Source organism: Protomyctophum parallelum, assembly GCF_964188405.1.
Source record: "Protomyctophum parallelum genome assembly, chromosome: 1".
Lineage (NCBI taxonomy): Eukaryota > Metazoa > Chordata > Actinopteri > Myctophiformes > Myctophidae > Protomyctophum > Protomyctophum parallelum.
The window spans coordinates 86,099,262-86,113,866 of NC_139697.1; the positions used below are offsets into that span (position 1 = coordinate 86,099,262).

Below are 14,605 nucleotides of genomic sequence, written 5' to 3' on the forward strand. Positions count from 1 at the left end.
GGGGGGGGGGGGCGTTGCTACGGGGCTTGGCCGGGGCCGGCGGAATCGGCGCCGGTGGGCGGCGTCGGTCTCGGCGGTCATCGGTCTTGGGGGCTGGTTCACTCTTGGTCTGTCGGAGCATGTCCGAGCAGACGTGGTGGTTCTCTAGTAGCGCAATCAGCGCGTCCACGGAGGTGGGGCTGACTCGGGCAACGTATTTCTTGGCGTCGGATGGCAGGGCACGGACACACCGGTCTATGACTAATCTCTCGATCCACGGGGTCTCTCCTCCCGTGGTCAACCAGCTCTGGGTCAGGCGATAGAGGTCGGCAACCTGAGCGCGGGGCGGCTGGGTCTGCTGATAGGCCCACATGTGGTACCGCTGGGCCTGGGCTGGCAGGCTGTAGCCGAGGGTGGACAAGATGGCGGCCTTAAGCGTCTCATAGTCTCTGGCGTCTCTGGCGGGAAGGTCCCGACAAGCGCGTTGAGCCTCTCCAGAGAGGTAGGGGGCCAAGATGCCGGCCCAGTCGGCAGCGGGCCACTGCTCCCGGGTAGCGGTGCACTCAAACAGCTCGAGGTACGCCTCAATGTCGTCATCTGCCGAGAGGATGGCATTGGGGGTTCTATAGGGCATCGCCGTGCCAGTCTAGCCTGCGGACAACCTCACGCACAGCGTTCTGTAGTTCAGTCTGACTTCTGAGCAGGGCGGCCAGCTCGATGCTAGCCATGTTCGGGCGGTTGTTTTGGATCAGATGAATACCCACATTCTCCACCATATGTGGGAGGTCGGGTGGGAAGCAGGAGTCATAATGCAGTATCAAGGGTTTGACACACGGTGGCGCCCCTTGTTTTATTTCAGATAATGTCAGACAAAAGTCACTATCACATCAGATTATGCATGAGATAACATTCTTCCTTGAAATCAGGCCTCCTTGGATTGGATCGTCACTGCAGAGGATGAGAGGGGTGTTAGCAAGCGGTCAGAGCAGGGTCCAGAGGGTGCCAGGAGGCTCCCCCGGAGGTAGGTACGATGTTAGGTAGTCTTCTCTATCCACAGGGCACAGAAGAGTACTTTTGAGTAGAAGTACTCGGATACATTTGGGCGAGTAATCAGAGTAAAAGTACTTGGTTCGGGACCGGGTGAGTATGTAACCTAGGGCCCCTTAGGCTCGGCCAACAGGTAGGTACACAAGCATTTATACTCTGATTTCTCTCTATATACTGGGGTTGCCGTAGAGGTACGTCAAAGGCAGCCAGTGGGTACCACTGGCTCCCTGTGGATAGAGAAGACTACCTAACATCGTACCTACCTCCGGGGGAGCCTCCTGGCACCCTCTGGACCCTGGAAAAGAAGAAGAGGAAAGTTATAGAAAAGTCTAGTTGGTAGATAGCCTAGACCGGAGTCTCAGGCCCCAACCCTGTACTTACCTTGTGCTCTGACCGCTTGCTAACACCCCTCTCATCCTCTGCAGTGACGATCCAATCCAAGGAGGCCTGACTTCAAGGAAGAATGTTATCTCATGCATAATCTGATGTGATATTGACTTTTGTCTGACATTATCTGAAATAAAACAAGGGGCGCCACCGTGTGTCAAACCCTTGATACTGCATTCTGACTCCTGATTCCCACCCGACCTCCCACACTATATATACACAATATACTGTATATAGGTTTAATTAAACTTTTAAGGATCCCATGACCATTCCTCTATATCCCCACCCTCAGGCCAAAACATAAAAACATACCTTACCATACAGATATTACATTGTAGTACCACCCAGAGTCTGACCAATATGTATTGTAAACAGTGACAGCTGGAATCACGATTGGACCAGTACACAATGAAATATGTTTTCCTTCAAGTGTACAACCTTCTCAAGAAGTTTATGAGCTGTTTCCTGAATGTACAATCTGCCTCTGAAGGGCAATGAAATTCACTTAAGATACTTTGAACTGTAATCTTGCAAATAAGCCAACACTTTAACACCCTGAATGTTTGTAAGATGTAAATGCAACGCACTACAAATCACTGTGACTATTGAATATTTGGCAGCTTTAGTAAAGACATCAGAGCAAGTGGCAGCTGGCACTGTGGGCATTGGGCAGTGACGAGGAGAAGAGATGAGAATGATGAAAGGGGTGTGTGTGTGTGTGTGTGTGTGTGTGTGTGTGTGTGTGTGTGTGTGGGGGGGGGGGGGGGGGGTTGTTAGAGGCAATGTCAGGTCACTGCTCCGCTCATCTGTTCTCATGGCGAGCTCCATTCATCTCTGGCAGATAGCAATTTATATGTCAAGTTAACCTCCCTCCGCAGACCCGCACGCCCATGTCTTGACTGGGCGTACAAGTCCACTGACAATTCACTGGTGAAATAACACAATTACAGGGCATAGGGAGGGAGGGAGCTGGGGAGTACTCATACAGCCATTACACATTAGCCTCCTTTCAGCTCTGATGGCTGAGCAATTCTGCACTGCATGTTCATGTCCCGTCAAGGGAAATAAGGCAAGACCTACAGTACATTAGAGAAAACAACACATCTTTGGTGCAATCAGATCAAATGAGATGTCATTAAAACATTCTCAAACGTAGACTTGGAAGTGTGCTGCTCTCTCCCGTCCTTGCAGGATGCTGACAGCAGGTGCTTGAGGAGGGCAGAAAGGATTAGGGACAAACACCATCCGGTAATGGACCGTTTATGACGATGCCGACTGGAAAGCTGGTCAGAATAATGCCATCCGCCTGTAATCTTTCTCCTGTCTCCTCACTGTGATATCTTTAAGTTATCCACTTAATAATTACAGTACATACTTATCCTCTTAGTTAGGTTCTTTATTTAAACCACCTATTAAAGAATGATGGACACTGCACGCTCAATGCATCAGAGCCACTAATGGATATTGATGACCTGTTAGTGCTGTAGCTGTTGTTGCAGTCATGCAAAGAGAGACAGAAGGGTATAGGTTCATGATGTCTTGTCTTTTCACAGAGACAACTATGCATGCACTTCATGTACCACAAAGGCCTTAAAAACAAATCTCCTCACATCCCCAAACAAACTGGTCAGGCTACTGCTTGGCCTTACATCTCCAACCCATTTCACCCCTGCTCATTTTTTCTAGGCTGGGATGGCGTGGGGTTCAAGGTTCAAGGTTAGCTTTATTGTCCCTTGCGGGAAATTGGTTTGCAGCCAGATCATAGTAAAAAAATACACACAATAAACAACATTCAATACAAGACTAAGATCTAAGAACAGGGCACTAGAGACAGATAATTCATGATATTCAATAGTAGCAAAGCCAGCAAAAGTGCATTAGTGGGCAGTATGTGCAAAGAGGCAAGAATAAAGTGCTATCTGCTGTTCAGCAGTTGAATAGCAGCCGGGACAAAGGATAGTTTGAACCGATTAGTCTTTGTAGTGGGCACCCTCAGCCGACGACCTGAAGGCAACAGTTCAAACTCAGACCGAAGTGGGTGATCTGATACCTCCAGGAGGGAGGAGGCTCTCTTAAGCATCTGCCTCTTGTACAGTTCTATGAGTTGGGCTTGGGTTCTCCCAGAAATCTTACTGGCCACTTTGACAAGGTTGCTGAGCCTGTTCTTGTTTGCCAGGGTCAGATTACCGTACCAAGCAACCATACAAAACATGAGAACAGATTCAATAAAACTTCTATAGAAAAAGAGTCATCATTACAGACGAGACATTAAAAACATAACGCATTTTCCTCAGAAAAAAAAGACGCTGCTGGACTTTTTTTGATGTAGAGGCAACATGAGAGTCTGTTGTCAAGAACGACACCAAAGTATTTATAGCTCTCTACAACTTCAATTTCTGTGCCCTTAATGAGTGTAGGAGCAGGACTGGGAGGAGTCCTTCTAAAGCTGATGATCATGTCTTTTGTTTTGGTCACATTTAACTGTAAGAATGACTTGTCACACCAGGATATGAAGTCATTGACAACTGGCTCATGCTGTACTTTATTGTCTTCAAGAAGGCTAACAATCAGCAAACCTTGAACTTTGAAGTTAGTGTTGAAGTGTCCTTGAGCAAGACACTGAACCCCTGTCCTGATGTGCAGGTTGGTGCCTTGCATGGTTTCCTCCGGCATTGGTGTGTGTGTGTGTGTGTGTGTGTGTGTGTGTGTGTGTGTGTGTGTGTGTGTGTGTGTGTGTGTGTGTGTGTGACTGTGTGTGTGTGTGTGTGTGTGTGTGTGTGTGTGTGTGTGTGTGTGTGTGTGTGTGTGTGTGTGTGTGTGTGTGTGTGTGTGTGTGTGTGTGTGTGTGTGTGTGTGTGAATGGGTATATGTAATGCATGTAAAGCGGCACTATATAAATGCATCATTTACCAACTACTTCACCAGGTGGAGCTCCACAAATCACGTTCAACTCAGATTTGGCTCAAACAAGGGGTTAAATTTGTTCTCCGTTATGTCACAAAAATGTGGAACATTTATAAAGGAGTGTAAATCCCTACTCTCCTTCAAAACATCTCTAAAAGAGCACTTACAGGTGGCTGAAATTCGGAACTGGTCACTGTAAATAGCCAAAGCCTACCCCACCCCACCCTAGCTGGTAACCCCCCGCCACCCCCATTGCAAATTAAATTGAATTTCACAACCAGGCGGTTTACCAGGCTAACCCCACATCCCCACCCCTTATATACGTACATATCCTTCTTTTTTAATTTAAATGTAACTCTTTATAACAGTTTACAAAGACATGATGCCAGCAGTATACCAGCACTATTTGACCATACAAATTCCGAAAGCAACAGTTAAAGGAGAATTCCATACTAAAAGGCTTTCTTACCTTTCTTTGTAGTTGTTACGTCCCCACCAAAGAGGTCCAGGTGTTATTTTGTGCAAAAGCTCTTTATTGGCTATTTCCCCTACCATAAGCCCTAAATGAATTGCATTGAATTGAATGGGAATTGAATGGGGCTATGGGGTGTTGTGCTAATTCGCTTATTTCCATTGCTCAAAATTATAATTTATTTGTATATATCCTCTCTTCATAATGTAAATAATATCCCAAGCGGCACACTTTACTACTTCTTTCGATGGAAATAAGCGAACTAGCATAACACCCCATAGCCCCATTCAATTCCCATTCAATGCAATGCAATTCATTGAGGGCTTATGGTAGGGAAAATAGCCAATAAGGAGTTTTTGCACAAAAAAACACCTGGACCTCTTTGGTGGGGACGTAACAACTACAAAGAAAGGTAAGAAAGATAAGAAAGCATTCTAGCATGGAATTCTCCTTTAAAGAAGGGGGGCTTTATTCAGCAATATGAATGTATGTGCCCCAAAATCCCCTTCCCGCCTTCTCAGACCAGATGAGTTTTGCATGGAGGGAATTGGCTACGCGGCCAACTCCAAACAGCCCCAAAGACACAATGCCAGCAATATTTGACCACATTGATTCCGAAAACATTATCACCAAACAAATTCCTCGGATCAGTTCACCATTGCTTTGGAAAACCTTGTAAGTACATTTATCACTGGTAAACAGCAACTCACGTTTTGATTCTTTTAGATGCTGCCGGTGTCGGTACTATAGGTAGCTGCTGCTTATGGGAAGCTGGTTCATCACTGGTGTTCTGTATAGATGCAGATTTCTGAGGGGAAGATTAATAATAAACGTCATTGTCCAGAAGGATATTCGTCATCACAGGTCTGTTCAAACACCCACAACAACAAAAACATAGCACAGCAAAACATAGCACCAAGACAATATAAATAAACGTCAGGACCCCACTGTGCACAGAACCATCCCTATCGGCGGGGCAGTTTGGCATTGTGATATAGATAGAACATGGTAAAGGATGAAGGATTAACTTTTTTAAACAAACAGATGGCTAAGACAAGAACTGAAGAGGGTCTTATATATTGTAGATTTGAAACAGATCATGGAAGAACATGCTTCAGATAACAGGATATTAATTGTCATTGACCAGAGATCACTTCAACTCAAACAAACTTCCTGGCTTTAGGCCTATTTGTTCGAGCAAACTTTATCAGCTTGCCTGGTGTTGCTGCTGGGGTTATTGCGTTGCAAAGCATGCAGTGACTTCTTCATACGTACAATGAATTGGATGAACTTTGCTAGTTTGCTTGCATGCCATCTGAAAATAAGTCATGTTTTTATTCTAGGGACTTAATGTTGCCAATAGATGGCAGTAATGTCAAACCTTAGACTTCAAGCGAAATCCAAAGAAGAAGTGACGCCTGCTGACGTTTTAAAATGTCTCTGACCGATAAGCTTATGACATAGCCAGCAAGCTAACGAGTTAGTTTTCTTTTCATTAAATTAGTTTATGCTTAGTTTTGTAATTTCGTATTTTTTTATAGATGGGTAACAGCAATTTACCATGAAACTCCGGGCGCAGAATGACAGGTAAAATGAGCGAGTGCACTTCCTGCTAATGGTAGCGTAGCAGCTAGCCTGTCAGTCAGGCACTCAGTCATCTGTTTTCAGGGATTGTTCTGTGACGACTGAATTAAATAATGTATAGTCTATGGCCTGTTGTTTGAGTTGCCGTCCTCAGATTAATAGCGTTTAATATATGCGCAGATGAGATTAAGACATTTAACGATCGTTAATAAAGATAAAGACAGCTATAGAACATGCTACGAACTACGTGACTTTAGTTTGAATGTACCATGGATACGTCTGTAAACAAATGGAAAACAATGGACTATGGTATTTAGTTGGTTGTATGATCATACCATACATACAGTGTATAGCCATGCAATGCGCAAGGCATAATCAAGTAGATATTGAGAAATTAACCCAGCTATTTCTCAACAATAATTTATCCCACATACACGGCTTCTTATTGAAGAAAATAAATTGACTCAAAAGTACCATCAAAACGATTCGATTGATTTGAAAAGGATTATCATTGCTTACGGCCGGGTAATGAAAGTAGTCCATTATGTATGCCAGGTGCGTCCAGTGCCAACGGGAAGTATTGATAAAATAGAATCAATATTCTATTGACTCATGGCTACATATTGTCCATTTCTCGCTTCAAAAGGGTTTAAAAAACATTCTTGATTCGTACTGTAGTGTTTAGCTCATTAGCTGTAAATTACATAATGTGTTTGTTTACAAAAATCAAGCAACGTAGATCAATATGCGCCAGGTGTTATTGATAGCAGCGGCCATTATGAATTCAGTGATTGGCTAACAGAGTCAAGCATTTGGAGAAATCTCGGGCATTCGTAGTGGCCCTGCTGCGACTTGGGGTCAACTCTTGTCAAAGGCATTTGAATATTTTGGCAGAAATATTGAAATCTAATACATAAGTTAGTACTTGTTCATCTTTAACATTCATCATGTGGTGACACTCACTATTTTTATAATTCAGTTATCTTTATTGTGTTTTTCTCCACACCCTCTTTCATTTGTTAAAGGATTGATTCCAGTAGATCATTAAAACCGAGGGAGTCGCCAACTGTAATGCAGCCAAATTCAAATGACCAGGACTCGCATGCGGTAAACGGTCTGTGCCTGACTCTGCAGCCAGAGCTTACCAGGGCACCAGCCACCGGAGGTGTCACTGCACCCGACACAGGCGAGGTGCGGGTACCCATGGCTGGTGGCCCTGCAGAGTCCAGCGGAGGGGCGTCTTCCAGGAGATCCAGAGCCAACTCCCATAGCCACTCTCACGCACATGGACATAGTCGCCCCCAGCAGCACTCGCATGCAGAACCAGCGACAGAGCCACCTGACGCTGATCCAGAGTCAGGAGAACCAAGCACCTCTTTCACTGAGCTGCGCTACCTCTTCCGCTGGATCCAAAAGAGCCTTCCTTTCCTAATTATCCTGTGTGCTAAACTGGTCATCCAACATGCACTTGGTAAGTATGAGAACATCAAGTGCCACTTTTAAAGATGTCAATGCAAAGGCAACATGCCATGGCTCACCCTCCTGTGTTCACAGGTCTTGCAGTTGGGATTGGCCTCTTCACAACGTTTCTGTATGTAAACAAAAACATTCAAACTCAAGTCTTTCTTCAGGCAAGTAGAGGGAAATGCACTTCAATTTTATACAGTAATAGCATATATTTACAGCTGTGTGTACACCAATTTTACTTTCATGTATTTATTTTTGAGTGTCTCCTGATTTCTCTGTGTCAGCAGGACCGGAGCTCCAAGCTGCAGTGTCTATGGCTGCTATTTTTCCTGACCTCATCCACACTCCTCCTTTACTACACCTTTTACACTGAGACACTTTACCACTGGTGAGACAAATCTCTGCACAGAACTGTGGAACATCATAGATAGTAGTTCGTGGTCTTAATACGCTTTGATTGAGAACGTGGAGCTAAAAGTATCTTCCTCCGTTATTCTTTCCCTCAACGTAGCCTCATCTTCCTCGCCCCCACCATTGAGCCTCTGGGATTCTGGGAGGTTCTGTGGACAGTTGGCATCAGCAACTTTATAATTAAGTTCCTCATCATGGGAATGAAGTGCCTTATTTTGCTGCTGCCCTCCTCACTGGTGACGTACAGAACACAGGTAAGCTTGTAAGAAAGGTTCCCTTTCAAAAAGGTGTCACTCCCGATGAAAACGTGCATAATTATACCTATACAGTAGGTCAGCTGATTTGGATCTATTTGTGTCAGCTGATTTGGATGTCTTTGTTTGTGTTTTGGGTCCAGGGGCGGTGGCTGATGCTGACAGAGGAGCTAGGGCAGGTCTACCAGGCCATGGCTCCTGTACCGCTGTGGTTCCGCTACCTGGTCACCTATCAGGAGGTGGACGACACCACAGGACTCACACTAGGCGTCCTACTGGCTCTGGTCTACCTCATACTCAAGGTAACACTGGATTACATGGCCACTGAAGTTTCTGTCATCCTCAAAGAAAAATCTGCCCTCTAATCTGACTTGGATTTTCTCGCCTGCAGCTCTTAGCACTCTATGGACAGTGGGGACCTTTGGTGAAAACTGTGAGGTTATTTCTCAAAGGCGAGGTATAGTGCTGCTCAGTAAATTACTTGAAACTGTCCAAAGTTTGGAATATCCATCCAGCCATTTAAGTATTTGTCTCTTCTGGTTTGTTGTATTTTTTGTTTACCAGCAATCGGGCACAGCAGCTACCAGGAGTCAATGCATTGACGCTGGGGACATCTGCCCCATCTGCCAGGGAGAGTACCGGGAGCCTCGGAACCTCCTCTGTCAGGTAGAATCTATGTGGAGCTTACACAGAGCTAATGTCATATCTATACACACAATACCAAACATGTCTGTGTCTTCATAATCATAATAAATACTAAGTGGCTTCTATCTTTGCTTTCTAGCATATATTCTGTGATGAATGCATCGCTTTGTGGTTTAACCGTGAGAAGAGCTGTCCCCTCTGTCGGACGGTCATCACAGAGAAGGTCTACAAATGGAGGGACGGTGCCACATCACCCCACCTGCAAATCTATTGACTGTAGGACAAGACGGAGAGATTTTAAAATCAAACTTTCTTGGATGTGTGATACTGTCCATAACCATTTCATGGTGTGCGCAATAATAGTTGATTTGTAATGTTGACCACACTGTTCCTACAGTACATTCATTAAGGGCTGTGCCCTCTACTGGTGAGGGTCAATAAGGGCATACCGTAATATCTTGCACCTTGGTAAGATCCTATTTCTCACTTTGACAGAGACCTCAAGTTTATATTTCTGCATGCTCCCCGCCTTTGCCGTCATTTTCCTTTTATTTTATCATAGTGCATTTGTTCAACTTTTGTCAATAGGTGAACAAATTGAAAATGGCATCATGGGGCAGGAGGACAAGTTTATTTTACTTGTAAATATTGACACGAGAAATATATCAAATTAATGAATTACTTAAATATTTCATCACAACTGAGTTATGCCACATAGTGGACGACAGACATTTTTTTTGACTGAGTTTGTTGTATTTTTGTAAATTAGAAAAAATATATCTTTACACCAAAACCTTCCAAATGAAAGACTTGTTTACTTACCTTTATTCAAAATGTATTTGTCAGCATAGATGTGAAAAATACCAGGCTGAATGGAAGTAAGCTTACTGCAGGGCTTTCATGAAGCTGTGAAGCTTTTCATATATATATAGTAGTAACCAGTGACATTAATGTCAGGCTGCTGTTGGGATAGGGTGCAATGAATATGACGATGGGCATAAAAAACATGGTAAGCAGTGAACATAATTTTCCCTTCATTGTAGTTTTGCTTCTAGCCTTTTGGGTATAGGCTAATACATAATTATTTTCTTGACTGAAAACTATAATTGTGAGAAATCGACAGCACAGCACAAATTATTTTTATAGAGGTGGTGTAACCTTTTTGTAAAACCAAAGAATGGGACAAGTATATTTTATTATTGTAAATGTACTGAAATTAACATGTTTTCCAGCTTCTTGTTTTGACCAATCTGAATAAAGTTGTACAGTTGATTTAGTTCTGTGACTTATTACTGTAGGTTAACACTATGGACTTACATTTTTATGCTTTAGAAACATAGCTAAAACTAGACAAAGTGCCAATCGGCACAGGTCTCCACCAGGGCAGGTCAGGTTGTGGCCTCATGGTGGCGCTATAACAGGCTGTTGAAGATTTGGGCCGGAGGTTCGTGTTGGAGGGATGCAGGTACAATGTTTTTCCATGTGTGCATACATAAGTTGTATACAGATCGATGCAGTTATAGCTAAAAACAGGAATTGGCCTGTTATAGCGCCACCGTGAGGCTGATTTTGAGGAAAAAATTGTGGCATGTCGTCCTCGGCCTAGTGAAAATGTGCGTGTATAATTTAACGGAAATTGCACACTGTGTTTGTGATTTGTGGCCTTTTTTCGAAATGGACGAATCGTGTGAGCTTTGGAAGCCAATCTTAGCCAATCAGGATGGAAGATGGGAAATGGTGCCGCTCCGTGTTGATCACATGACTATGGAGATAGTGTATACCGATTTGCGTGAAATTTGGATAAAATCTGAAGGAGTAATAATAGAAAATGTGTTTTACATATGTCGGCCTCCTGGTGGCGCTATAAAGAGCAGATGTGAAAAATTCCAGGCAAAGGTTTTTCCTTGGCCTCTAGGGAGTTGGCATACAAAGTTATCCACAGATCGTGCAGTTAGAGGTAAAAACACTTTTCGGCCAGTTATAGCGCCACCTTGAGTCTGAGTTGAAATTGTTCATGTGGCATTTCGTCCTCGGCCTAGTGGGAATGTGGGTGCACAATTTCACGGAAATCACGCGATGTGCTCATGATTTGCAGCATTTTGTTTGAAACTGAGCACTCCTGTGAATTTTGGAAGCCAATCTTAACCAATCAGGATGGAGTGTGAGAAATCTGAAAGACCGGTTTCGTTGAATGGCTCTAGAGAGACTGTGTACCAATTTGCGTGATGTTTGGACAAAATCTGTAGGTGTACTGTGCAAAAACTTGTTTTGCACAAAGCGGCCTCCTGGTGGCGCTATAACAGGCCGTTGTGGAAAGTTTGGGGCAGAGGTTCATCGTTGGCATCCAGGGAGTGTGTGTGCAAAAATTGGCATCGATCGGGTTAACGGTGGCCGAGATTAGCTGCTCACGGACGGACGGACGGACACACGGACGGACGGAGTGCAAAACATACTCTCCCCACATGCCTTCGGCCTGGTGGAGACAATTACATTTGTGTCAGGAAATAGATTTTCAGGCAGCATAATGTTCTGTCTGTAACACACTGTAGTCATATTGGGTGGAGAGTTTTGACAAGATCTGATGCCTGACAGACTGTCACAATATGACCAAACCCATGTAATCGGAAAATACTCACAGTACAGACTGAGACACCTCACTGCACCAGCCTGCCCTGTTGAACAAATGGGACATGGCTGTTGTTCCTGCTGGCGGTATCTTCATGTTTCTTCACTATTTTCAACTAAATAGTTTGTATCCAACGTATCAGGTTATAATCATTCAAAGTTATTTTTAATCAGTTTCCTTCTCTTGATCATTTCTCTGATCCACAGAATAAAAAGATTAAGACTTCACTTTATTGGAAAAATTAAGATTTATTTCATTATCATTATGTACATGATACATACCATTTCACCATTCAGAATCTCATGGAATTGACGGGCTGAAAAATACTTTCAAATATTCCTCAATGCCCACAGATTTTAACAATATCCATTATATTCAATGCAGATATTTGACATACTTGCGTGTTTAATGTTGAATATTGCACCTCTGAATAGACCAGATATCGACTGAGGTTGCCTCTTAAGACAGACATTTTGCAATAGACATTCACTCATTGTGATACCAGATAACAGTGAAATCAAACCATCTTCATGGAGATGCACTGCCATGAGCTTCTCTGGACTCCACTATAAGAAACACTACAGGAACGGTATCAGGTACGGTCCCCCCTAAACCATCTCGCCCCTCGATTTCTACGCCGACCGCTCGGTCCGACAGTTCTTGTATTCTTTATTTTGTTTTACTGAGAATAAGGTTAGAAATAAGTTTAGGGTTAGGCATAGTTTTACTGGGGTTAAGTTTAGGCATAGTTCAGGTTAAGGTTAGGAATTTAAGCATAATTTACTTAGGTTACTTTAGGAATACCAGGCTGCGCAGTTCCGCCGGCTGTACGCCCGGGGCGAGTTGGTAAAGGGGCGACTCGTTTGGTATTCGCAGGAACAGCTCCACTCACATCACAATCAATTGGAAGAGCATCAAACTGCACATCATCAGAATGAGTTTCAAAGCATTCCATACACATCTACAGTATATACACACACACACAAGCTGTGATCTCTCCCCCCCCCCCCCCCCCTCCCCTCTCAAGCACGCGGGCACACACACACACACATAATATGCTACCCATATTTCTAGCACTGCAAACAAGCAAGTGTTGAACAAAGAAAATGCAAAATGGTTTTTGTCTGAACATTTCCCTAGCTACTCTATGCGCCACAATACATATTTTAAGACATGTGGGATGATATCCACAACTTAAATAAAACAAAAAGCTGCATTTGAGGTAACTTTGAGAGATGTTAGCTGTAAATAAAAACCGCATACATGCTTATTTCACCAAAAAGAAAACCCATCTCAAACATGAATGACAGATTCATATCTGCATGGTCTACAACGGAGTACACAATAAATACTTAATTTGCATAGTGTGCCTGACGCAATGGAAAGAGAATGGCACTTAAATATATATAAGAAATCACCAGTCGTACTCAAGTGAAGAGTACAGGAGTGATTACTCTTGAAGACTTGAACATAATCCAGCTGTTGCTGTTTAAAGGGGAAACACATTTCCAACAATCTAGCTAACAGCACAGACTTGCATTAGATTCACTGGAACCATTAGAAAACCAGTAAATACCTGTAGCCTTAACTGAATTATACAAAACATTCCATAAATATATCAAAATGCTTCCACAAGCACTGGGCTAGTAGGTTGTCACGTCAACAAAATTAGTTGTTAGACTAATCACATCCATATAAGTGTTATGTAGTGTTGCTATGTAACAACTAATTAGTTAAGGAAGAAAGGCCTGGTTTCTTTAAAGATGGAGTGCTCTGATTTCCCCAACCTAAAACATGATCATCATGGTTATATTAAGATTTTATTTTCAAGTCTACAGAAAGTGTTAAAATTATGTTTTTATGTGGCCACACGCACCAGTTCATTAATTATACCTGGTTTTCACCTTAGCACCACCCGCCTGAACTGAAGCCTCGCCCACAGCTGTTGTATGATAATGGGGAGGGGATAGGATTATGAATATGTCACAAAAATGGCGTATTTTCGTTTGGGCCTTTTGACTCAATTCAAATACACAATTCAAGACATATTTGAATATTCTAACCACACCTGGGGGTCTATTAAGTAATGTTAACTCCACATACAAAACAGAAAAAGTACAAAAATCACAGCACTCAATCTTTAAAGTGATTTTAGTTGATGAATTAGACACATACTTGGTGAGTAATAATGGCTACCCTATCGTAAGCCCATTTTTATTTAATGTTTATAGAACTGTCACATAAATTAATATTTAATAATGTGATCAACACCATATGATCGAGTCTGATACTGCAGTGGTTCTCAAAGTGGGGTCCAAGGACCCTCTGGGTTCCGTGAGGCGGTTCCAAATCGACCCTTACTTGAGAGTTGCATTGTGGGGTCCTTGAAATTTAAGTTTGATAGCTGCAATACTGCATTCAACAAACATTAGCTACATGGAGTACAGCTGCTTGCAGGTTAGAGGGTGCAATGGCCTGACTCCAGCTCATATAGCATATAGTTTACAGACAATACGATGTAGTACACATCCCCACACATCTGAGATATGTATCTAGACCCTTCTCGCAGGACACATTTTGACAGGTGAACGTGTGCGTTTCATTTAGGCATTAACGTGTAAGCCTATACCACTGTATCACAACCTCATGCTGGCTTATCTTTCGTCACCAGGCTTTCCACACGTAGAATAGCCCAATTTTCATTCCAAATTGACCAGTGTGATCTGGTTTGGGCCTAGCCTACTCTAGAATTCTACCAACAGTCATGAGTCCGACACCCTAACTAAAACCTAACCTCACAGGAAAACGGGTGAGTTTTAACCGCAGCAC

General features: G+C 43.2%; 1 protein-coding gene across 1 annotated transcript; it reads left to right on the plus strand.

Moving 5' to 3' along the window:
* The first annotated feature begins 6,208 nt into the window (after positions 1 to 6,208).
* rnft1 (ring finger protein, transmembrane 1) lies at positions 6,209 to 10,422 on the plus strand. The gene is made up of 9 exons (XM_083770225.1): positions 6,209 to 6,376; positions 7,399 to 7,844; positions 7,928 to 8,004; positions 8,128 to 8,228; positions 8,352 to 8,505; positions 8,649 to 8,807; positions 8,897 to 8,962; positions 9,070 to 9,171; positions 9,290 to 10,422. The coding sequence occupies exons 1-9, from the start codon at positions 6,351 to 6,353 to the stop codon at positions 9,422 to 9,424; spliced, it is 1,266 nt and encodes a 421-aa protein (XP_083626351.1). The 5' UTR covers positions 6,209 to 6,350; the 3' UTR covers positions 9,425 to 10,422.
* The last annotated feature ends 4,183 nt before the right edge of the window (positions 10,423 to 14,605 follow it).